Source organism: Lithobates pipiens, unplaced genomic scaffold (assembly GCF_037356315.1).
Source record: "Lithobates pipiens isolate NorthernLeopardFrog02 unplaced genomic scaffold, aLitPip1_a1.2 Scaffold_18, whole genome shotgun sequence".
Lineage (NCBI taxonomy): Eukaryota > Metazoa > Chordata > Amphibia > Anura > Ranidae > Lithobates > Lithobates pipiens.
In genome coordinates, this window is record NW_027507758.1 from 339,139,859 (window position 1) to 339,166,701 (window position 26,843).

The 26,843-nt window shown below is 41.3% G+C and overlaps 1 protein-coding gene across 2 annotated transcripts in view; it reads right to left on the minus strand.

The window, feature by feature from the left end:
* The window catches only part of LOC143988096 (CD109 antigen-like), a 249,191-nt gene that overhangs the window by 153,625 nt on the left and 68,723 nt on the right, over window positions 1-26,843 (minus strand). For both annotated transcript variants that reach the window (XM_077487378.1, XM_077487379.1), the window contains 5 exons: window positions 21,906-22,031; window positions 15,234-15,273; window positions 8,545-8,629; window positions 7,326-7,419; window positions 3,899-4,040 (listed from right to left, as the gene is read on the minus strand). In XM_077487378.1, the coding sequence (XP_077343504.1) occupies window positions 3,899-4,040; window positions 7,326-7,419; window positions 8,545-8,629; window positions 15,234-15,273; window positions 21,906-22,031 (487 nt within the window). The remainder of the gene's footprint in view (window positions 1-3,898; window positions 4,041-7,325; window positions 7,420-8,544; window positions 8,630-15,233; window positions 15,274-21,905; window positions 22,032-26,843) is intronic.

Sequence of the window (26,843 nt, forward strand, 5' to 3'; positions counted from 1 at the left end):
GTTGATATAAGTCTCTCTTGAAGGTTCGCTGATGTGGCTAGATAAAAAAGAAAACAAAAAAAAAAAAAAAAAAAAAAGATGGATCCATTCGTAAACCCCAATTTTATGGGGCTATTCCTCCAACTGTACAGGGAGATGCCCTGCCTGTGGCAGATCAACAACCAGTTTTATTACGACAGAAGAAAGAGGAAGGCAGCGCTAGAGAAACTTCTTTCTTTGGTGCGGATCATGGTCCCCACGGCAGACATGGCCTATCTGAATAGGAAAATCGGGGCCATGAAGATTACATATCTCAGGGAGAGAAAGAAGCACCTGGAGTCCTTGAGCTCAGGAGATCCAGATGCCGTTTATTACCCCAGGATGGTTTACTTCCCGAGGCTGCATTTTCTGGTAGACCAGGGAGTACCCAGGCCACCACTCAACCGTCTTCCTTCAAGGCATCCTTCACCCCCAGCTGAGGCTTCCAACGTCCAACCTGGGCCTTCCAGGCAGCAACATGTGGTGGGGCCCAGCTTGAGACAGGTATTGCATTGTTGAACATATTTGAACATATGATGTTAACTAGATGTTATTATTGATCAGTAAGTTGTGATTTCACAAAGTGATTTACATCTCAATAGACAGTAGTGACCAAAAATGATTGGGTCGGGAATGAAAAATGTTGGACTCAGAATGATAGTCTGTTCTATTTGGTAACATTCTATTTGCAAAAGTCATGAGCTCCAAATGGTGTGATTGATGAGCAAACTAAAACTATGTCCCATTTTCATACACAGGAAGACCTCAGTCGGGGGGAGGCTGTGGCAAGTGGCAGCCAGGAGGTCGATCAACGCCCTCCTTCTCCTCCTCCTGCCCCAACTACAGGAGCCCAGCCACAGCCTCGAAGGATGCCTGGTGGGAAGTGCCTAAGGAAGATGAGAGAGTGATGGCCTGGGTTCAGTTTGGTCTGCCAGAAGATGCAGCCTCTTAAAGAGCCACATCCTGGGGACATAGATGGCATCTGATTTTCCTGATCTCTAGGACTTCTGGACCAAACTTCTCTCCCTGAGATATGTACTCCTCAGGCCACCAATTTTTCTTATTCTAATTTGTTCATGTCTGCCCTGGGGGGCAAAGGCTGCACCAAAGTAACAAGTTTCTCCAGCGCTGCCTTCCTCTTTTTATTTTATTGCAACCAAAATAAAGGTTTTTTTTGTTTGATAAAATACTTGCGTATGTGTTTTCCTTCCAAAAGGCCAGTTTATTTGTGAGCAGGCAGGTACATTTCCCCCAAAAAAGTGACATGAATAACAAGGGGTACCAACACTAAACAACCTCCTGTAGATTAAAAAAGAAAAAGAAAATATTGTTGTTGTGGTAAGTTTACACACAAAAACACCCCAAAAAATGGAAAAATTAGCAAACTGTCAAAAAAGGAGATGTTTAAAAAAAAAAAAAAAATGTGTAGATGTGACGAAATCAAAAATTGTATTGCCGAAATGGTTAAAAAAGAGTCAGGAAATACGTTCGGGAGAAGTGTGTGTGACTATGAGCATCAAAAGAAGTTGCTTTGTAAAGAACAAGAGAATGCGCTTCATGAAGGAATTTTTAATATTGCAGCGTGACGAATGTGCCATATCGATTACGATCAGTAGTTTTACCTGAACGAGCGCTTCCGTGTCGGAATTTGAATGTGAGCATGCGTGGCACCTTGTCCGTCAGAGTAGGCTACACATGATCGGAGTATGTCCGGTCGGAGGAAGTTTGTCGGAAAATATTTCCGGCAAGTTGGAAAATTTGGTCTGACGGATATTCCGACGGAAACAGTCCGATGCATACCACACACAGTCGGAATATCCGTCAAAACGATCGGACACATTCCGACGGAATCTCCGACCGTGTGTACAAGGGCTTAGACTCTTCACCACACACAGCCACAAAGGCAGGAGAATTCTTGTTGGGCAGTGTATTAGTGCTTGGACGAACACATGTAGACCAAATTTTAATGGTTCAAAGAATGTCAGGCAAAATGCCTCACACATGTTCACTCCATTAAATCTGGCCTTCTTTGAAAAAGTTTGGACACCCCTACCTTAAGGGGACAGAGAGATTTATGCTGGCTCATATATTATATATGTAATGTCTGTGCACAATGTGTTTATTGCATTCGGTTATTAGCTAATAAAAATAATACACTTTTGTTTTTTGGTCTGTTATGGTTGGCAAGCGGTGAGGCATTGGATCTAATGTTAAGGCTGGAGTAAACCCATTAATGAGAAAATACAACCTATTATCCTGGAAGCATTGTGGAGTACTATATAATGCTTATGTGGATCCACTTATTAAATTAAGGGGTCTGCACATTTGGTGAGCATATTCACTTTTGGGGTGCAAGCACTGGTGAAAAGGTTGAAGGTGTATTATAGTTTTTTTTTTAATAAATCACCACAGTGAAGGCACAATTAAAGAAGACACATACAATATCACAAGTTGAGAACTGTTTGAGATCTATAGCAATATTACAGACTTTGATGTTATGTAAATTGTTGTTCTTTTATGTGAAGTGTGTTTTTGGAGATAGAGAAACCCATTATTTTGTTTATATAGTTGTGCAGGAAAATACACTATATTGCCAAACGTATTGGGACTACTGCCTTTACACACACAAGAACTTTAATAGCATCCCAGTCTTAGTCCTTAGGGTGCAATATTGAGTTGGCCCACCCTTTGCAGATATAACATCCTATGCATTAAGGTGAAAAAACTTCTGTCACTGAGCAACCCCCCCCCCCCCCCTTTTTACTCACCTGAGCCCATTCGTTCCCACGGCAGAGGTGCACTTTACCTCTCTACCCAGCGTTCTCGGCTCTTGATTCGATAGATTGATAGCAGCGCAGCCATTGGCTCCCGCTGCTGTGAATTAAATCCAATGATGCAGGCGCTGGGGGGGCAGGGCTGAGTCCAGCATTCTGTGTCTATGGATGCAAATGCTGGGTTCAGGAGCGCCACCAGCACAGTAACCCCCAGGGAGAGTAGTTAACCAATGTGGGGAGGAGCCGCAAGCACTGTTGGGGGGCCCCAGAAGACGATGATCAGGGCCACTCTGTGCAAAATGAACTGCACAGTGGAGGTAAGTATGATATGTATGTTATTTATAAAATAAAAACAAAAAAAAACAAGGGTTTACAACCCCTTTAAGAGTTCCCTTCACTGGAACTAAGAGGCCAAGCCCAACCCCTGAAAAACAACCGCACACCATAATCCCCCTCCACCAAATGATTTGGACCAGTGCACAAATCAAGGTCCATAAAGACATGGATGAATGAGTTTGGGGTGGACTGCACAGAGTCCTAACCTCAACTCGAACCATTGTGTTGAATTAGAGCAGAGACTGAGAGCCAGGCCTTCTCGTCCACATCAGCACAAATAAGCTTCTGGAAGAATGGTCAGATATTCCCATAGACACACTCCTAAATCTTGTGGACAGCATTTTCAGAAGAGTTGAAGCTGTTATAGCTGCAAAGGGTGGGCCAACTCAATATTGGACTAAGACTGGGATGCCATGTGCGTGTAAAGGCAGGTGTGACACTGTCCTTTTGGTTTGTGTACACGGTCGGTGTGTTTAGCGCTTGAGTGTTAATTCATTTCAATGGCCAGAATAAATTATTATTCTGGCCAATGAAATGAATTAAAGCCCAAGTTCTTGACACACCTAAACTCATTTAAACAAGTTAAGCATTTTTTCTGCCAAAACTCAGCTGCCAGGAGGAAAGGAGTCTGGATGGCCAAAACGTCTGTTTGCATGAGGCCTAAGAAGTGCAGAATAAGATGGCGTTTAGCTGCCCATTAAAAAGCATACACTACAGTATATGTCTAATGGCAAACATGTAGCATGTAAGTAAAAAAAGATTTGCCTTACCTGTCAGCTCCTCTGTGACTTTGGCAATCACGTCCAATGGACCGGCAAAAGTTGAAGTTCTGGCATCAGATGGTGTTTCTTCATATCGCAGAAAATTTCTCAGCTCTGTATTACTAAAACTAAATTTCGAATTGCCATTTATCTACAGATGCATTAAAATGGAAAAGTTTAGAAAATATTCTAATGATCATAAAAAAATGAAATGAATCTAAAATTAGTTTAATATCATTTTGTAAAGGTAGCAATTCAGGGGCTTAGTAGTGCAGTTCAATTCCTGGTTTTATTATATATCTCTTTTTATATAGTAATTTACATTATCAAGATGTATAACAATACATTTTAAAGCAATCTGCCTCAATGGGGGCATTACCTCCAACTGAATAAGTCTCATGGCATGCATATCTTATATCTAACACCTTTAACCTGAATTAATCTACAGCTATGGTAACTTATTAAATAATCAGTTAGACCCCTTTCACACTGAGGCATTTTACAGATGTTCATAAGTGCCTGTAGACTGTCCTTTCTGCAGCCCCAGTGTGAAAGCCCAAGTGCTTTCACACTGGAGCGGTGCGCTTGCAGGGCAGGAAAAAAAAGTCCTGCAACCAGCATCTTTGGGTCGGTGTGGGAGCAGCGTATACACCGCTTCTACGCCGCCCCTGCCTATTGAAATGAATGGGTACTGCTGCCAAAGCGCAGTGCTTTTCTGCACTATTAACCCATTCCTTGGCCGCCAGCGGTGGTTAAAAGCACCCCTCTCAAGACCAAATAGCGCTCTATAACAGCGGTAAAGTGACGCTAAAACTTACCGCTAATGCCCCCCCCCCCCCCGCCCCAGTGTGAAAAGGGGTCTTAAGGGAATCTTCAACACTGGAAGCTGCTGCTCTGTGGCCAGCTATTACATCTTTTTTTTTTAATATAACCGCTTTTAATACTTACTACCCAACCTGATCTCAATGCGGTTTATCATTATTATGTGTTATTTGGTACAGTGTATATGTCACCAAAAATGTGTCCGCATTCTATCGAATGATAAGGAAATATGAAGAAAGACAAAAATGGGGTGGCAAAGTATAAAAGAACACAGAATAAGGTTGCCCCAGCAAGAGAGGATGAGTGTCTGATAAAGCCCTTTTCTAAATTCTCATCAAGCTGCTCCTTGAGCACCTTCAATTCAGGCTCTGATAGAGAATAGAGGCGACTGAGGGTATTTCTGCCCCTGGAAGCAATTCAATGGGACAGGCATATGGGCGATGAGGAGGTAACTGATCAGCATTCATTCTTTCACAAACGTTCTAGAACTCATGATACTGTGGAGACAGCTTGTCATATGACAAGTCACCACAACCACTCATGAATCCCCGGTCAGTGGATGACTTGCTTGGTAAGATCCTTTAAAATGCTCTTTTCAATTGTCAGACCTAAGATTTATAGTACATCCTGTCCCCCAGTTGAGGGAGGGATTCTGAACAGAGAAACAATGAATGCCCAGAATGATGGGAAATGTGGGTGTTGTGAAACCTAAAGGTCTCATGATAGTCGGCCTTTAGTGGAGCCTTTTTATGGGTAACAAGTCCCGAGGAGAACAGTGAACCATCATCTGTCTCCATATCAATAGTGGTTTATTTCTCATTTTAATATTATAACTTTGAGAGAATTCTTGTTTATAAAGTCCCCCTCCCCCCAACCCGGAGTACAATATAGCTGAGCATGTAATTTCATGGCCCTCAGTGATAAGTTTAATGTGGTTGACAAAATGTGATAGTAGAGAATTAACTTTATTCTTTTCAATGGGGAGATAGACTTGGTAATGGAATTTATTTGTTCAGGCACTATAACATCAGTCACAGCAATAGCCCTTTTAACTTTGTTGCGACAATCGGGTGCATAATGTCCATAGACCCTACAAGCATAGGTTTTTTTAATGTTTTCTCTCCTTCTTCTGAGAAGAAATAGATTTTCTAGTAGCATAAACTTGCATAGGTTCAGAAGCAATCCAGAAGAACTTTTCAACACTTCTGAACTAACTGACTGGTAGAAAATGCATACTTCCAGTGTTATGCTGCTGGATTATGCTGCTGGATTGGGCTGTCTCTTTACTGGGTTGGGCTGTCTCTTTGCTAGATTGGGATGTCTCTTTGCTATATAGGATGTCTCTTTGCTGGATTGGGATGTCTCTTTGCTACATAAGGCTGTCTCTTTGTTGGATTGTGCTGTCTCTTTGCTGGCATGAATTTCTGATGGCTGTCCTGTGTGTTTCCTCTCCTGTCTCTGCCCCACCAACAATGTCATCCTATCAGCAAAGCAGGGGGTGGGAAGAGCTGGAGATCTGCAGAGTGGGAGTGTTTTCATATTAACAAGCATGTAATCGCCACAGCTCCTCATACCCCCTGCCCTGGAGAGGACACACCAACTCAATCCTGCCTCAACCCTGCCTAAGGTAGGTCTGTGCAAGGGAGGCAGAGAGTAAAAGGGAGCACTGTGATTAGAGAGAAAAGGGGAAAGGAGGGCATGACTGCAAGTGGCGCCGTGATAGGGGGGGGCTGTGATTGCTAGGGGCACTGTAATGTAAAGGGGCACTGTGATATAAAGGGGACTGCACTGTAAAGAGGAACTGTAATTATTTCTCCTTTACCCATTTACCCTCTTGTAATCAGTGGCCCTTTACAGTGCAGTCCCCTTTATATTACAGTGCCCATTTACATTACAGTGTGGAGGACCTACTCTGTGAACATGCCATTACCAGCTGTCCTTTGAATGTCTGCCCCCCTTCCCCCCATGGACCTTGTTTGTGCACTGCTGCACAGTCATGTTGGAACAGAAAGGGGCTATCCACAAACTGTTCCCACAAAGTTGGGAGCATGAAATTGGCCAAAATGTCTTGGTATGCTGACCCATTACTGGAACTAAGGGGTCAAGCTCAACCCCTGAAAAACAATCCCACACCATATTCCCCCCCACCACCAAATGATTTAGACCAGTGCACAAACTCCTTAACACACTCCTTAACCTTGAGGACAGCCTTCCCAGAAGAGTCTAAGCTGTTATAGAGGCAAAGGATGGGCTAATGCAATATTGAACCCTACGGACTAAGACTGGGGTGCCATTAAAATGTGTGCGTTTAAAGACACGTGTGCCAATACTTTTGGTAACATAATGTATCTCTACATTTCAGCTGTAGCTGCACTTCCATTGTCAGACTGATCTGAAATTGTATTGCTGTGCAGTAGATGCTGTAAAATGTAAATGTAGAAAATACATACACAGTATAGTGACTATAAAAATTGGTTTTAGCATCTTCTTTTCACGGCAGAAATGCAAATACATCCTTATTAGTTCCTTGCCTCCTGTACAAAGATTTATGTTTTTGAATAGATTCTCCCCCTGACATCATTTATTATATGTGAAAAGTTTATAGTCTACTTACCTCAAAGGTTTTGGTGACATTTCTTTTATGAGAAATTGTTGCATATGATAAGGTAACATTTAGCTTTCCTTTCACAGACATGCCATAGGTATACCTACAATTAATCATAAATACCATAGTGACAACGAACCCATGTTCAATATTGCAGTAGTTTATAATTGTGTAATTAAAATGTGGGTATGTATTAAATTGTTCATAGCTGGATTGGTGTAATATAACCCTATAACTTCAATAGACCTAGTTCCTATGTTCACTTCACAGTACAACACTATTATCAGAGGAAAATTCAGTTTCATGATTACAGTACTGAATGCAAGTTCTATTATCAGAATAGACTCTAGTCCAGAAAACACAATATTTTATAGTAATATATATTATAATAGAATGCTCATTCAACAAAACAATGTAGTATGGGCTTTACATTTTTAATCAGTATACGGAATATCATACTTCCACACATAATAATCATCAATGTATTGAAAAAAATCATAGCTAATAACACATAACAACAGGGGTCTCCAAACTTTCTAAACAAAAGGGCCAGTTTATTGTCCTTCAGACTTTAGGGGGGCCAGACTGTGGACAGTGGGAGTAGAAACGTTTCTGAAATCAGGGGGGTAAACATTGCCACATTTAGTATAAGGTGAAGGAATAGTGCCCCATCGTTGGTATCATTGCGAGGAATAGTGCCCCATCATTGGTATCATTGCGAGGAATAGTGTCTTATCAATGGTAATATTGCAAGGAATAGTGCCCCATCATTGGTATCGTTGTGAGGAATAGTGGCCTATCGTTGGTATCATTGCGAGGAATAGTGTCCCGTCATTGGTATCATTGCAACGAATAGTGTCTCATTGTTGGTTATCTTCCCAGGAAAAGTGCCCCATCATTGGTGTCATTACGATGAATAGTGCCCCCTTGTTGGTATCATTGTGAGGAATAGTGTCCCATGGTTGGTGTTAATGGAAGAAATGGTGCCCCATTGTTGATGACAGTTGACAGTATAGTGTCTTGTATCATTGGGGAGAATAATGCCCCAAGGCTCGGATAAGGGCAAGCAAAGGGCTGTATCTGGCCCCTGGGCTGCAGTTTGGAGACCACTGCATAATAACATATTGTGAATATTTATTCTTTACAATATACAGTATATTGTGTCAAAATCTGTATTGTTTATTGTTAAATTTTTTTATAGACAGATTTAAAGAAAAAATGCACTTACTTGGCTGTAACTGTTCCTTCTAATGATCCACTTTTTATTGACTGATATGAGGGAATGGACAGGAGAACTTCAAACTTGGGCAAAACTAGAAGATAGGAAATATTTGAATAATACTAATAGGTAATGCAGACATTGAAGAAAAAATGAAAAGTAGCACATAATATGTATTATTCAGCAATGTACAGCCAAAATTACAGTGTGTTCAAGTATTAGAATTGTGCTCATTCCAGTTTGTAAGGTAGCAGAAGAATTAAACAGACCTCAAAATGTTATTTGCCAATAAAACTGCAGGAAGGGAAATACCATTGGTCTGTCATTAATTTATCAATTACAAGTACAATAATCTGCAACGAGTATTACTAAGTATTCTGTGCTACAAAAAAGGACGTTTTAAAGAGGAAGTAAGGCCCAAAAAAATAAAAATATTCCCTGCAAGGCAAAGGCATAATGAGCTAGTATGCATAGCATACTAGCTCATTATGAATAACTTACCTGAGATGAAAGCCACCTCGTTCTCCTCCTCTGACGCCGCCATCTATCCCAGAGTGACTTCTGTGTATCGCGGCTCCAGTGCTGTGACTGCTGTGATCTGCTGTGAACTGCTGTGATCGTCATTAGCAGCGGCATGCTCAGTGCGCCTGTGGGCCGCTGTCTATGGCGCATGTGCCGTAGACAGTGGTGCCTGTCTTTTGCAAATGTACGTTTAGGAGATATTTTTTACAGGTAAGCTTTAATCTGGGCTTACCTGTACGTAAAAGTGGTCTGTAAGGGTTTACAACCACTTTAAGGCTCCATTCAATAAGATTTTACCAGAGACTCATGCAGCCTTCATCCAAGATTCAAACATAGTTCAAATGAATGTGCCACAGAAAATGTATAAATCTTGGGTGAAAGTTGTACCAATCTTTGGTGAAAACACTGATAAACAGAAGGAAAAGAACAGTGATGCTAAGACACTGGTGTCCATAGTCCACCCCTTCCATAGTGGAATTGGAATGGAGGTAGCTTTTCTAAAATAGAGAGATTGGTGGCTGAAGATAATGACAGAAAATATCTTCTTATATCTTCCTTCACCTCTATTTTTATAATTTATATAAAACACATCTTTTTATGTCTCACCTTTTCCCCCTGCCCCCCCCCCTTCCTAAAATGTAACCCAATTTATTGAATAGAATATATACGTTTTCATGCTTTAGAACTACTATGCTATCTATAACTGTATTGTGAAAAATCCAATAAATATAAAAAAAAAAAAAAAACATCTTTCTGTCTCTTCTTTTTGTTCTTTTTTTTTTCTTTCTTCTACTATAATGACACTTGCTGATGTAAACAAGCACATCTGGCACATTTTTGTTTAAAAACTGTGTGGCATATTATTATTCCTTAGGCCTCATTCCCACGAGGCGGATCCGCTTCCACGAAGTCTGCCTCTGTCTGCCAGCTCAGTGGGAGATCTCTCCATTGATCCCCGCTGAGCCGCCGGATGACAGGTCCCTCTCTGCTCACTGAGCGCCGCTGGTTTCTATGGAGAGATCAGATGAAAACAGACAGCATGCATCTCACCCGATCCGCCAGCGATGGATCCGGACGTAGGGTCATCCGTCTGCTTTTGGCATACCAGCATGGAGCGCCCGTTCAGATACGCCATCAAAACTGACAGGCGACCTGAACGGTCCAACAAAAGACAGAATCAGATCCCAGCCACTGCCACAAGTGGTGCTCCTAGGTGCATGCTTAGTGCCATGCAAACAGCTAAAGACTGCAGAGCATATACAGTATGTGAACAAGCCACATAGGAAGGAATGCCATTTCTACTTTACAAGCATTTCTATGTAGCAAAATGCAAGACTTTTGCTGCATCAAAACAGACAAGCGTTAAAATGAATTATGTTGTTAATAAATATATTGCATTTATTGGTGTTTTTTTTTTTTTATCTATCTGGCTTTAATGAGAGTATTGGCATTATTAGCTTTAAATGTGCTATTTATCCAGAAGAATATTTTTTCTTTTTATCAGTTTCCAATTGAATTTGTTAATAAAACTGTAATCCCTGGTTCACATTGGAGCGATTTGCTGACAATGGCACCGTACGTATCGGTGCGACACTGCATTTGCGGGGCTGCACCGATTCCCAAAAGTAGTTTATGTACTACTGTTGGCAACTTAAGGGTGCGATTTCCATAGACATCTGTGCAGCAACCCACACAGATGTCTCTGAAATTCCCCCCAAAGTCAGGACTGACATGCGGGAATTAAATCGTGTGAGTTCAGCTGAACTCGCATAATTTCATTCCCGCTGTCAGTGTGAACCTAGGTTAACAGTTTCAGTTGTTAACAATTAACCACTTCAGCTCCAGAAGGTTTACCCCCCTTTATGAAGAGGCCATCTTTTGTGGCCTCGCTAATTTAACTGACAATTACGCAGTCGTGCGACACGGTACATAAATAAAATGTCTGCCATTTTTTTCCCACAAATAGAGCTTTCTTTTGGTGCCATTTGATCACCACTGTGGTTTAAATTTTTTGTGCAAACAAAAAAAAGAATGACAATTTTGAAGTAAAAAACGATATTTTTACTTTCTATCCAATACAAAAAAAAAAAAGTAAAATGTAAAAAATCTAATTTCTTCATCAGTTTAGGCCAATATGTATTCTGCTACATAGTTTTGGTAAAAAAATCTGAATAAGCGTATATTGATTGGTTTATGCAAAAGTTATAGTGTCTACAAACTATGGGATATTTTTCTTCCTTTCTTTCTCTTTTTACAAGTAATGGTGGGGATCAGCGAATTATAGTGGGACTGCGATATTGTGGTGGACAAATTGGACACTAAGTGAAGCTTTTGACACTTTGTGGGAACCAGTGACACCAATACAGTGATCAGTGCTAAAAATATGCACTGTAATTGTGCTAATGACAATGGCAGGGAAAGGGTTAACATCAGGGGTGATCAAAGGGTTAAATGTGTTCTAGGGAGTGCTTACTGACTGTGGGGGAGGTAAAAATCGTGTTCCTGCTTAGCAGAAACACAGGATCAATACATCCCCCTCTCATTAAATGGTAATCTGTCTTGTTTACATAGGCAGACCACTGTTCTGCCTATCTCCCGAACAATTGGCGTGTCCAATCACAGCGGGAGTGGGTCGCTTGACGGTGCACACGCGCCACAGACCCAGAGATGTCAGGACATGTACTACAATATATGCAAGTAGTTAAAATGGAATTAAACTCTCAAAAAAAGAAAGCATAGTTTTGTAGAGCAACATTATACAATGACAGTTTTCACCTTACCTTCATTGGGTTTCATCTGCATGTGCTGTGCACATCATGTAGACTGTTCATAGGAGATTTTTGTGAATGTTTTTGTGCTCCAGTTGAACCTGAATGTCACAATTTTAGTGTGTTGGCATGGCTGCTTTCAGCCCAAGTCTGGGATGTGCAGGAAAGGGTGATAACACTGCAGCTAAACTGTAGTAAGTGTTACCACCCTAGGACAGGAATTGTCTATGGATACGCCCTGCTTGTATGATTTAATTTAAAACAGGACACAATAAAGTAAAAGAAATACCGTATTTATCTGCGTATAACACTCACAGGTGTATAACATGCACTCCAAATTTAGGAGGGAAGTTTAGGGAAAAAAACTTACATTTTAAATGCCCATCAATGCAACCTTATTAGTGTTCATCTGCAGCCTTGCCCATCATTGCAGCATGATCAGTGTCCATCTGCAGCCTTGCCCATCATTGCAGCATGATCAGTGTCCATCAGCAGCCTTGCACATCATTGGAGCATGATTTGTGCCCATCTGCTTTAATTTGGCCCTGTTTGCAGCATGATTAGTGGCCAGCTGCACATCAGACTTTCCCTTGCTGAGGAGGGAACGAGCGCCACCGAAATAGACAGAGCTGTATGTCCTGTGTACTCGGCTCCTCACGTCTCATCTCACAATCCTGCCCCTTGGCCCGGCTCCTGTGATGGACATAACACTGGTCCAATGGTGGGAGATGGGACTGGGCACGACTGCAAGTGGTGCTGAGAGAAGCCAAGTACATGGGTGATTCGACTGTCTAATTCGGCGGCACTCATTCCCTCCTTCCCCTCCGAAGCAGCCATTCTGCGTATAACACGCACCCACGATTTTCCCACGATTTTAAGGGAAAAAAATTGTGTGTTATGCACCAATAAATACAGTAAACTTTTTGGCATTACAGGAGCATGTGAAACCACATAATGATTTAGACATATTTTAGGTTAATGACTGTTGTGTTTTTATCTGGTTTTTCTAAATATATAATTTTTCACAGATTAGAAATCTGTATGTGCATCAGGGCCTCTTGGGGCCATTTTTAAAGTCTTATCTATGCAACTTAAAAGATTTTACATCCAATGTAAGACAAGTCAGAAGGTATAAAATCTACCCTGACCTGCTCATATACTTACCTCCCTTACAGTCCTCCTCAAACCTGGAACTTACATAGGGCTGAGGATCCTCTTGCTACCCCCATATGACAGTCTTGGCTGCCTAAGGGTCGGTTCACACCGGGGCAACACGATTTTCAACACGACTTTTGGAGGCAACTTGGACACGACTTCAACACAACTTGGGGCGACTTACAACATGACTTTAAGTCGCCCCAGGCCAGGCGACCCCCGAAGACGGAAGAAGACCCCCGGAGCTGTGCAATAAACTATTTTAACCCTTGTGTGTCGTGTTTTTCTTTACATTTTTTTCACAAGTGAATGGGTAGGGGTACATTGTACCCCATACTCATTCACACAGGGTGGGGGGCCGGGATCCGGGGGCCCCCTTATTAAAGGGGGCTCATGGAATCTGATAAGCCCCCCGCCCGCAGACCCCGACAACCAACGGCCAGGGTTGTCAGGAAGAGGCCCTTGTCCTCATCAACATGGGGACAAGGTGCTTTGGGGTGGGGGGGTGCGCGGCCCCCCTTCCCCAAGGCACCCCCCATGTTGAGGGCGCGCGGCCTGGTATGGCTCAGGAGGGGGGGCGCTCGCTCGTCCCCATCCCCTTTCCTGGCCAGCCGGGTAGCTCGGATAAGGGTCTGGTATGGATCTGGGGGGGACCCCCACACCAGTTTTTCGGTGTAGGGGGTTCCCCTTAAAATCAATACCAGACCTAAGGGCCTGGTATGCTCTCGGAGGGGGAACCCATGCCAATTTTTTTTAATAAATGTATAAAAGAGTTCCCTCTTGAGAGCTGATAATTCTGTCAGAGTCGCCTCCATATAGTCGGAGATCCGACTTGGAGGCAACCTCCATTGAAATCAATGGGTACCAGTCGTCTACAAGTCAGATTGAAGTAGTACAGGAACCTTGTTGTCTGACCTGAGGCGACTAGGGGCGACCTGAAGTCGGATCTGAGTCGCCCCTGTGTGAACCGGCTCTAAATGACTAGTCATCAAACGCCAGCACTGTCATGTGGGAAGAAGGGTAGTAAAGTTGACCATACACTGTTTTGTTTTTTTGTGTGTGTTTTTTCGTTCAGCTTGAAGTCCAAACAAAGATAATAAAGCAGATTTCAGCCAGTAGTAACTTTTAGACTATCCACATAGTGGCTGCATCTGATTGCATGGCGCCACCGTTTGAGCAAAATTCCAGCAGGCTCCTTCAACAAAAGTTAATTTAAAAAATATAATTTTGTTGAACAGAGCAGGATCAGTTACTGAGCAAAAATTGTCTGGTTCATCAAAAATTGGCTGACATTTGCTCAGTGTATAGATAGCTTGAGCCATATACTCCCCATAGATGAAAGGGTCGCTAATGAAATGTGAGCTTGGCCCGCTGAAGAGAGTGGCAGTTAAATGAACCTGTTCCTTTAACGTTCATGATTCACTTTAAAGTTCTTAGAAACATTTTCATAACTTTTATACTTCGGATTCTTGAGAGAGACCCCGTTTTAACAGATTAAAGCCAGCTTAGCTACACAGTGTTGTCACACTGTTACATATGCACTATGTTTAGTCTACAAATGGCTGGGCTGACATACATTGTGCAAGTATGGTCCACAATTGTCACTATTATGAAACTTTCTGGCAGAAAAGGTTTGACGTTCTTCCTGACGGAGTTCTGACTGAATGGACTTGCCCACACATGAACTGACCAAAGTCCATTCGTTTGGAACGTGATGACTTATGACAGGACTAGAAAAGGAAGTTCAATAGCCAGTAGCCAATAGCTGCCCTTGCATCATATTTGGTCCATCGGAGTAGCATACAGACGAACGGTTTTCCTGATAGAAATTGATTCAGTCGGACAGATTTGAAACATGTTCTATTTCTAGGTCCGTCTGAATTTTTGAAGAAAAAAGTCTGATGAAGCCCACACACGATCGTAAAATCCGACGGAATGATTCCGTCTGACCTTTTCTGCCGGAAAGTCCGTGTGTACGTGGCATTAGGCATCCTGTGCAATAATGTGCAGCCAATGTTGGAGCGAGTGCATGTAGGCAGAAAGCAGCTGAAGGAGGCTGGAGAAGATCTGAGCACCAAGATTCAAAAAAGGAAGATCAAAATAAGAAAACAGTATTTTATGAAATTTAAAAAAAAAATGGCTATTGTTTATCAAAAAATAATATTTTCACCAAAATTAATAGGGACATACATGAATTACTCGATGTAACTCACTCATATAACACTATATATTTTATATTACAAATATGCTTACCATACTGGGTTACAGTAAATGTTTGATAATAAAGTTGAGTCTGAAAAAACAAAATAAAAACAAGTCAGATTTGTATAACTTACTTGTCAGAGTTTTATACTGTGCTATATCTGATGAAAGTAATTTTTAGTAATAGATCAACTTAAAAAAAAGATTATCAATTTTTCCACCATGTTTTACTGATCGAGCAGTAGTAGGAACATTTGAACTAGAACAAATAGAAAAAGCAATTAAAAGTAAAGCTATTTAGACTTTTTTTCATTCTCTGGTCATTATTCCTTGTTATCTGCTGAAGGGAAGTATTATTAGCTTCTACTTAAAAGCTTTATCCTCATTTTACATGAATGTGGGTAAGAGTAATAAGCTCCACAAAATGCTGCATTTATCAAAAAATGTAGAGTCAAAAAAGAAAGACTCTAGAAATGCAAGATCTCTCGATTAGGGAGAGGAGAATGTAATAGCATGCTTTATTACTACCCCAATGCCATCATGTCAGAGATATTCTGTTGCAAAGTTCAGCACTAAGCACTGTTCCACTCTTTGAGCACCACCACTCTACAGCTATTTAACCAGAAGTTCCCACTGACATATACTGGGCCAGGTACTAATTCTGGACAGCTGCAGAGCAGAAAGCCAGGCCTTGAAATTTGCAACTGATTCCTAAACTGGGGGGGCACAGATGTATGTTTAAAGTATATGATTCTACTAAACTCACTTTTGTCCAGAAAACTAACATTATTCCCTGTAAGGCATTGGCTGGCAGTCAGTCAAGCAATGGTCCATAGTGTAACGCTATATATGAAAAGTATTTTCTTGTTACTCTACGCAGCATAAAAAGTGCATCATGAGATATACTGTTATTTATAAACTAAGCTGAAAGTGTAATAAATACTTAAAAAAATTTAATATATTTAAACTGTCTCTCTGTAAACCTCACATCTGCTACCAATTTTGAACATTTTGGAAAAAGGTGTGCAGGATCACATCTTCTATCCAGCTGTGACTTTTGCCAGTTATTATAACCTAACTTTAACCTTATCCATGAAGCAAAGGCAGATGGACTTGGTTGATTGTTTTGCTCTGGTGTCTTTTGATGTACACTATGAACCATAGCTAAAGAAATGTTCCATATTGTTTCAAAACTATCCATTTCACTCAAAATTCGATCAGCTGTTAAGAATGTTAAATATCTTTTCTACTCACTTCCTTATCGCTACCACATGCATTTGTACCGCCATAGTTGGCTTTTCTCTGAGCTCTACTCATGAAAAAAGAAATGCATCTTCATTTTTTGGTTAGCTTGTTTCACTATTTTTATAGGTTAAAACATTGCACAGAATGTGATATCATAAATGATTAAGGAAGTTCAGTTGCAGCGCTAAATTAAAAAAACATATGCACACAGCTATACTACCCCCTCCCTGCTTTCTATTGAGTTCTAAAATGTAATAGGCTAGAAGAAGCAGACCCTGGACCTTCATATTCACACAGCCTCTGCCAATTCCTGGGGGGAAAAATAGCCAGTAGGGGGCTGAGGTGTGTATAAATAGGTTGGAGCCTGGAACAGCCGGGGGCCTTTTGTTAGAAGAGAAGAACCAGCGTGGAGAAGTTCACAGGAGTTCATCAAGGTCCCAGCTCAGGGAGAGCTTGGAGGCCTATCTCTAAATGTATTGAGAACAGTTTGGAGGAAGTCCACTGAGGATCTGTCCTGGAGGCTCATAATCTAGCTGGTACTGGAGAAAGGCATCCAAAGGCATCCAAATACACAGGGGCACAGTGTGTAGAGGCCAGAAGGAGAGAGAGAGATACTAGTGGCTGCTGTTTAACCCTTGTAGAGAATGTTCCAGAGTTTCTGGCTTAGGACTGCTTCTATAACTAGAGTTTCCTGAGCTGTGTGTACACCAGCACCCAGTACTAATGGGGATTCACCCTGAAGAGTCTAGTGATAGCCAGAGAGTGTCCAGCAGAGCATCATTCCTAGTCGGAGCCTCAATAAACTAGACTATAAAATTGTCTTGTAATAGGTTTATAAATGTTTGCCACTTAACTGTTCCAGCAGCGCCGTTACTCCAGTCAATTTCTGGGTAGCTAAAAACCCCCATTATTATGACTGTCCCAGCCCTTGCAGCCATTTATATTTGTGCACTTAGGTTAGAACAGTTGCTCAGAGTGAGGTCCAACACAAGCTCATAAAAAGATGAACCTCCTAGGTTTTCCAGGCTACAGCAGATTGTACAAAGTAAAGTAGCCCTGGGACTTGGGTACAAGTACCCATATTTGCCCCCCAGCAGTGATGGAAGATTTATCTACTTCTGTATATGCTCCAACTTGGAGAATTTCACAAATTGTAAGTTAGGACCACAGTACACAAATGAGCCTTGACGAAGACACTGTAGCTTCCGCATTCTGTAAATTTGCAAATGTGTGCAACTAAAACCTTTGTTTTTAACGTGAATTATTGCACAGGGTCAATTTGTTATTGTTTTTTTGCAGACTTGCTGGTAAGTGTGCTGAAAATTTTGTCTGTTTTGTGTCAAAGGTAATATCTAGCAAAGACAGAACAGTAAATATAGAATAGAGAAATACAGTATACTGGTACATACAGAGTGGATGAGAGAGAGAGATATGAAATATCAGGTTAGCTGAGATGCTAAAGCTTGTTGCATTGTTAAGCATAATGTTTTTTTTCAGCTGCACTTGATAGTTGTCAAGTTTGCATATATCTTTATCAAGCAAATCAACAGTGGATTTGTTTGTATGGGTTTACCCATTCGTGCGTATTAGCCACAAGATATCATATGCTGCCATCTGGTGGACATTCATGTCTTAACATATACTTCATTGAAATGCTGTATTTAGCTAGTAGAATATAAAAACTCAGTAACCTAAGCTAACAATACATCTCTTTACCCACCTCTGTGAATTAACAAAGGCATAAAATGATAGTAATTTTCCACAAATAAGTTAGATTTGCCTGTTCCTTCGCTCTGCAAATGCATATTTCCTCTGCTCTACATTCAGACAGCAGCTAAAAGCAAACTTCCATCAGATATGGTCTAACCCAATTGACAAATTACAGATTTCACATGGTCTACCTGTTGTTTTCTTCCTTTGGCAATGTTAATTAAAAAAAAAACAAAAAAAAAACTGTCTATTAACAAAATGATGTACTTTGTAGCATGTCATGACTCCTTCAAGTGATTTGTTATTTTTTTTTGTTTGGCCCTGATCCTTGACTTCTAGGGTCCCTTGGCGGCTCCCAAGGCTCCTTCCCGCATCATATAACCCCCTAGGAGAAGCGCTCTCCCGGGGTTATCTTGTGGGTGCGCTCTCGAGTTCAGCATTCGGCGTCCATAGACTCCCCCACCCCCCCTCCCCCCGATACCTGCATCATTGGATTAGATTGACAGCAGTGGAAGTCAATGGCTGCGCTGCTATCACTCTATACAATCAAGAGCCAAGAACTCCAGGCAGAGGAAGAGCGTGTCTCCGCCGTGGGAAATTCCAGGGTTCAGGTGATAAAAATGGGGGGGGGGGGGGGCTGGAGGGCCAGTCACTTCCAGGTGTTTTTTCACCTTAATGTATAGGATGCATTAAGGTAAAAAAACACAAGGGTTTACAACCCCTTTAGCTATATACCCTTTCTTCAAAAATGCTATTGATAATGCATGTCTGTTTACTAGAGGTAGCCTTTTAGGGCACAATTAAGATTTACTGCTGTTTATTTATGTAACACTACGCATTGTTACTGAGAATGCAGAACTTTATTCATCCACAAGTTTGCAGCATTCAGCAATTGTACTTGTCAAAGCCTTAATACAGGTGTTCAGAGACTTCTGGGAATTGTAGGGTGAAAGCAGAACTTTCCTCACAGTAAAGGTGAAGTTAAACCACAGAGCTCGTGAGCAATCACCAAGAGGTGGGAGGATATGAAAGGAAAAGCAGAAACACAGCAAAAGAGTAAGGGGACCTAACAATGTATACCCAAAGAAGTATATTAATTGTAGTCATCCTTGGACCACTCACCACAGTCGGGTGTTTTCAACATAGCCAAGCCAATCTAAGCATATAGAAGGGACCCTGGTAAAAACTGCCCGGGAAGAAAACGGCTACTATGGCAACAAAAGGACTAATTATAAAGATACAACATTTATTGAGTTAAATAATTGACAGCTAAACATATGTGCAGTATGGAAAGAAATATTCTTGCAACTTCATATATAATAGATCAAGAATTAAAACACTACAATGGTGAAGTGTGGGAATAGACAAAAAACAAAATGGACGCACAAAACATGACACAAACAAAAAGTGCGGATGCCAAATACTATTAACATAGAGATTGTCATGAGAAAAATATTGATTGATGGATATGATCAAAACAGATATTTCCTGATAATCGATATGTGTATGGTCCTCAGGGAAATGGAGTCACTCATTGACCTAACCGATGCTGGTTTGGTGTAAGCTGACTGGTACTAGTTAATTTCTGTGGGAGAGTCAGTGATTGTGAAATCATGCAGTAATGGTAATATCCTTATGTGATGACTTGTTTGAGTACTGCATCCAGATTTGAGTCTAATAGGTGAAAATGATGTTCTTATCTTAGGGACTCTTAAAAACCCTGGGTCTAAGATGAAATCACTGCAGGTGTGTGGATCAAAAAAAGGCTTGGCGGTGGTTGGTCGAATATTGGAGAGAGACCAATGTGGACTGACAGAGATTGTCATATATCATAATATCAGCAGTGATCCTACAAAGTTGATAGCCAGTCTACTAACAAAGTGCTTCCCAATGCACAGGCTAAATATCCTCTTCAGCTATGTATTGGTGGCCTGGATACAGGGTAATCAATGCATTGATACACTCACTGACAATATGAACACATCCTTCTGTGGCCAATCAAACAATGACCAAGGCTAGCTGCTGAGTGGGGAGGTGTGCATGTGAAAAATGCTGTTATGTGTGGATTGCAAAACTGGCAGCCCATATAGCACACACAAGGGTGGCTGCTTAAGGGAAGCAGCTCAGCTCGGCTGTTCCTGTGACTAACATTTGAAAATAGAAGTTCGTACGTTGCCACATCCTAGTGTATTCAGATATTCCGTGACCTCTGCTGTGCTAGTGCTAGGCAAGTACTGTATGTCTGTTGCACTCTGGGTCAAGCAGTCTCCAAGGGATGATGGCTGATGGAGCACGGTAATCCACGTGCAACGCTGTTTAGGTCAGCAGGGACACTAACGGATCACATTTTGGACAGCAAATTGAATCCACATATAGCCTGCCACCTTTAGTCATTGATAATTTTCCAAGTATTAAACTAATCTCAAGACAGTGGCTTCCCCTCATATGTGACTCTAGCAACTAGTCCACACCATGCAGTTTTAAGATTCTCTGGTCTGCGTTTGGCAGCATAACTGTTACAGAAGTCACGTCGGCTAAGCACACCAGTGATCCAAATGACTTACAAATTGTTCCAATGAGGCAAACATACACAAATTACTGAAATGTGCATGTGGTTTCAGGAGAAATGGTTTAAAGGAAATGCCAGCCAAAACGTGTTGCCAGCCAAAACTTTGAATTTTGTTTTGGATACAGTGAAGAAAGTTAATTTGTAACCTCTGTCAGATATTTATTGCTGTTCCTGTGCCATTGTGAAGGATATCCCTGACTCCCTACCTGTCCAAGCGGCAGAAAGGTAATCACCTGACAAAGAACAAGACAGTAGTAAAAACTTAGCAGAGGTTTTACTCTTCTCCAATCTATACAGAAAAATAGCAAAAGGCATTTTGTTTTGTATTTGGTCGCTGGCAATGCATTTGGTGACAGTTTGGGGGAAGGCTGGCACACTTCGAATGGCTGGTTTGCACCCTCTAACAGAATTCAAAATCAACAGAGTACTTCTACTTAATAACTTGCATACTAGCTATCAGTCCTCCTTGAAGGGGATCCTGCTAAAGGGCTTAACATACATACATTTTATAGGAAAAATTCAATGCCCCACTGTGATTTGGTCTTTTTCAACATGCATGTTCTCAGCAGTACTCCATTGCTTAACGCAGCTAGGCAGGAAAGACTATGCACCATGGTTTCCAGTCCATGTAACCCAATAAGAGTACACATCTTATCCAAGGCTAGAGAGATGCCTTTCCTTTGGATGGACATTTCCTCAATAATTTCTTAACACTCCACCTGTCACATGGGAGTGTGGTATCATTCATAGTAATTGTAATTAGAGTTCAAAGCTTACAAAAGAAGACAAAAATCTTTGCAGTTGACCAGAGTGGTAGAGGGTGAAAGGAACATAAGCGTATATTACTTAACTTCCATTATACTTTTCCCACTATGTGCAAAATCTAGGATCAATTTAACAGAGGAGTTTAATGGCTCCTTTACACTCGTGTTAACCATAGGGAAGATATCCTGCCTGAAGTGTTGGTTTACATTCTTCAATGCAGCTTAGGTTTGGTTATGTTGTAACCCATCTCCTACTGCTATTGACTATAACAGGGAAACTACAGCCACGTTTCCATACAAATATTATTTATTTTCAGTAGGTACTTTTTTAATGCACTTTTTTAGCAAGTACTTGTTATGTAAATCCCAGCACACAACTCATATTTGCACAGATCAGTTGAAGAAGTATTTTGAATTTATCTGTACTATACTCACTTGTAATTTTACTTTTATTGACCAATCTCCAAGTGGCGGGTTGTCACTTAACTGAAAACTCTTTAATGAAACTCCTAATTCAGCTTCCTCTTCCATCCACTGCTCAAGTAAGTTTCCATGTGGGTCCTTTAAAAGTAATATTATTATTACAATGAGAAATATGATTATCTTCTTTATCCTTTATTATCTAAGTAAACATTTGGCCATAGTAAGATACAGGAAAACTCTTGTTGCAACCCTGAAATGGGTTTAGTATGAGAATTTATTATTTGAAAGTAGAGCAGTATTAATATTTTTTAATGCAAATATAAAAAAAAAAAAAAAAAGAACACACACTAATTTAAATGTAATATACTGCGCATAGTATTAAACAATTAATTAGATGATGCACAATCTTCCTGACTAAGGATGCATTTGTGTAAATACATATTTATGTTCCAATACATTTTAGTGTGTATTTATCCTGTAGCAATATAGATCTGTATGTCTATACTTATATCAGGAGAGTTTTTGCTTAACAATGAACCATAGCTCCCGTTTATTGTTAGTAAGAAATGTAGCACATTTATTTACTCTTCTACTATATTATGGCAGGGAAACAGTCTACTCCTATTAGGCCTCATGTACACAGGGCAGTTGAAAACCTCTGGAAACTGACAGCTGATAAACGACAGTGAAAAACATCCATTTACCAGCTTTTACATACTGCAGTTAAATATCAGCAGTTAAAAGCTTTTTTTAAAGTTAACCTCAGGAGACCCTCCCAAATGTGCACAATGTCGGAAAAACATGTAAATTATTAACAATTTCAGCCATTCTCTGAGAGAAGAGAGTGCAGTGTGCTTTAACTATGTATTCTCTCTCTGCCTGTCTCTCTCTGCCAGTCTCTCTATCTCGCTCTGTGCCTCTCTCTTTCTCTCTCTCTCTACCTCTCTCTCTCTGTGCTTGTCTCTTTCTCTCTCTCTGCCTTCCTTTCTCTCTGTCTCTGTCTGCCTCTCTCTCTGCCTGTCTCTATCTGCCAGTCTCTCTCTCTGTGTCTGTCTCTCTCTCTCTCTACCATCTCTCTTTCTCTCTGCCAGTCTCTCTCTCTCCCTCTCTCTCTCTGCCAGTCTCTCGCTCTCTCTGCCAGTCTCTCTCTCTCTCTCTCTCTCTCTCTCTCTGCCTGTCTCTATCTGCCAGTCTCTCTCTGCCTGTGCCTCTCTCTCTCTCTCTCTCTCTCTCTCTAGCAGTCTCTCTTTCTCGCTCTCTGACAGTCTCTCTCTCTCTCTCTCTCTCTCTCTCTCTCTCTCGCTCTCTGCTAGTCTCTCTGTGTGCCTGTGCCTGTATCTCTCTCTCTTTCTCTGCCTGTCTCTATCTGCCAGTCTCTCTCTCTGTCTGTCCCTGTCTCTCTCACTCTCTCTACCAGTCTCTCTTTCTCTCTCTCTCTGCCAGTCTCTCTCTCTTTCTCTGCCTGTCTCTGCCAGTCTCCCTCTGTCTGTGCCTGTCTCTCTCTCTCTACCAGTCTCTCTTTCTCTCTCTGTGCCAGTCCCTTTATCTCTCTCTGACATTCTCTCTCTCTCTGCTAGTCTCTCTCTGTGTCTGTGCCTGTATCTCTCTCACTCTCTCTCTGCCTGTCTCTATCTGCCAGTCTCTCTCTCTGTCTGTTCCTGTCTCTCTCTCTCTACCAGTCTCTCTGCCAGTCTCTCTCTCTCTGCCTGTCTCTATTTGCCAGTCTCTCTGTGTCTGTGCCTGTCTCTCACTCTCCATCAGTCTCTCTCTCTCTCTCTGACAGTCCCTCTCTCTCTCTGCCAGTGTCTCTCTCTGCTAGTCTCTCTCTATGTCTGTGCGTGTATCTCTCTCTCTCTTTCTCTCTCTCTCTGCCTGTCTCTCTCTGACTCTCTCTCTACCAGTCTCTCTTTCTCTCTCTCTCTCTCTCTTTATCTGCCAGTCTCTCCCTCTGCCAGTCTCTCCCTCTCTCCCTCTCTCTCTCTGCCAGTCTCTCTCGCTCTCTCTCTCTCTCTGCTAGTCTTGAGTCTGTGCCTGTCTCTTTCTCTCTCTATTTGCCTTTCTCTCGCTATCACTCTATTCTTGTCTCTCTCAGCCTGCCTCTCTCTCCCTCTCTCTGCCCCCCCCCTTTGCAGGCAGCAGAATGTGGTGAAAATTCTGTTTCTCCCATATCTTAAATGTTCCTTAGGAATGCTTATAAACGAAAAACGTGCCTAAAATCAGGTTGCAGCTTTTACATTAGTTTACAAGCAGTTACAAGCATTTGGCATTTCAAATGCCTAACATCCATCCTGAACCCATTTTTATGCATTGCAAGGCTTCTAAATTCAACTGCCCAGAAACAACTATAAATGACCCTGTGTACATGTACTGATAAGATAACATAGAAGAGAGTTCAGGGGCAGCGGAAAGAAATGCCCAACTTCTGCTAAATGTCCGTTTACCAGCAGCAGTGTACATCAGGCCTGAGTTAATCAGATTAAAAAGACTGGGATTCATGGGAGTTGTAGTTTGAAATCACAACCATATAATGGGGTTAATAGATACTACAAATCTCAATAGGTACTGTAAAGTAGGAGGATTGGAGAGATTACTTTTATTTAAAGTGATTGTTAAGCCACTCTAACCTGTATACACCATCAACACTGCCTCCTATTTTAGTATCCCCCTCTGTGTATGATTTATAAAAATACATGCTGCAAATATCTAATTTCACTGTCTAGATTGCGATCACATGACTGGCCAGATTTCTCCTTTTCTCCTCTGAGAGATGCAGCGGGTGGGGCTGAGATTTCCCTGCTTATGTCAGTGTGGAGGGCAGGAGGAGGAGGAGAGGAGGCGAGAGCTGACTGGTCATGTGATCGCAATCTCGGCTCTTAAATTAGGTTTTTACAGCATTTATATTTATAAATCATTCTTTTACAAAAACTTTATTGGCAGGTAATTCAACTTACAACAACATATTTCCTCAGAGGGTTACATTGCATAATAGGCAAACAAGGCAAAAAAAAGAAAACAAAATAAAAATGCATTGCAATATGTAGAGGCATGTATCGTACACTCAAACGTATAACAAACCCAATGTCCCCTAAAATTAAATGGAGAAACGGATGACCAAAGCTTGCCCTTCAAAGTGACCCTGGTAGCGCAGGGTGACTATGGTCTGAATGTTCCAGTTATATTGCCTGGATATATTTTAACAAAGTTTCATGGCCAGGGGTTTCCCCACCAGACAAAGTATGTTGTTTAAAGCTAACAAAAATAGAAGGTAACGTGAAAGATATGTTTCAATAATAACCATCTCGGCCTGGTCCATACCTGGAGGCCTAAGAAAAATATGGATTAAATGGGTATATCATAGTAAAAGAAAGAAGAAATGTTGAAAAGGAAAAAAGGGAAAGTCCAGTATAAAGAAGAAAGGTGAGGAGAGAAGATGAGAGAAAGGTGGGAGGGGGGAGAGTCCATGGGGGATTTCAGATCAGAAGAAGTGTGCCGTCAAATCGAGAGGGTTGAGAGTACATGATCCATGGCTGCCAGACTCTTAGAAACTTGTCATGTGTATCCAAGAGGATGGCAGTCAATTTTTTATTTACCATGACCTAATTCATAGGGTTCTTTACTGCTTCAAAACGAAGTGAAGGGAATTTACAGGCCTTTGCGATAGTCAATTTAGTTGCAGTAAAGAGATGTTGGGCCAATTGTCGCTCCGGACGTAACAGTTCTGCAATTGGCTTCCCGAGGAGGGCTTCATAGGGGTCCTTTTAAGGTTTATGTGGAACATGTTATGAAGAATAGTATAGACTCTGACCCATATCCTGCACACCCTCGGGCATTACCACCATATATGTGCCATAGCGCCTTCCTGCAAGCATCCTCAAATGTAAAGTGGAAAATAGGTTGGAATGAATCTGGCCAATCTAGCCGGTGTATAGTACCACCGATATAATACTTTATAGACATTCTTCAATATAAGAACATTTCTAAATCATTCACAGAGGGGGACACTGTAATTTGGGCATTGCTGATGTAGTATACAGGTTAGTGTTATGAAAGCAGCAGGAGGATGGAGGGGCGGCTCACACACAGAAAGAGAGGGGAGAGGGGAAAAGGACACAGGAGCAGAAAGAAGAGCAGATAGTGAGCTGCTGATGACAGAGGCATGTAAACTGACCATCATGTCTCTCAGCAGCCATGATACACCGTAGTCAGTTTATATCAGGGTGGGGAGAAACTGGCAGGATCAGACAGTTTTTTTTAGGAGTTACAGGGGGCCAAATGACACTGGACAAGCACTGTGTCATATAACATGCTTTAAGCACTTCAATAAAGGGCAGTTTCAGCCCCTTCCTGCCCAGGCCAATTTTCAGTTTTTAGTGCTGTAACATTTTGAATGACAATTGCGTAGTCATGCAATTGCCAAATGCCAAAGAAGAGCGACAAGTTTGAAAAAAACACAATATTTTTTACTTTTTTCTATAATAAATATTCCAAATTGAAAAAAAAAAAAAAATGTCTCAGTTTAGGCCCATATGTATTCTTCCACATATTTTTGGTAAAACAAAAATCGCAATAAGCGAATATTGATTGGTTAGTGCAAAAGTTATGGCAAGTATAAAATAGGGGATACATTTATGGCATTTTTATTAGTAATATTTTTTTTTACTAGTAATGATCTTGATTTTTATCATGACTATGACATTGCGGCGGACAAATCGGACAGTTTTGACACTTTTTCGGGACCATTGATAGTTATACAGCGATCAGAGAAAAAAATATGCACTGATTACTGTATAAATGTCACTGGCAGGGAAGGAGTTAACATTAGGGGGCAATCAAGGGGTTAAATGTGTTAACTAGGGAGTGATTCTAACTGTAGGGGTAGGGTAATGACTAGGGGAGGAGACTGATAGGTGTTCATATTTAGTATGATCCCACAATCTTTCTCCTCTCCCC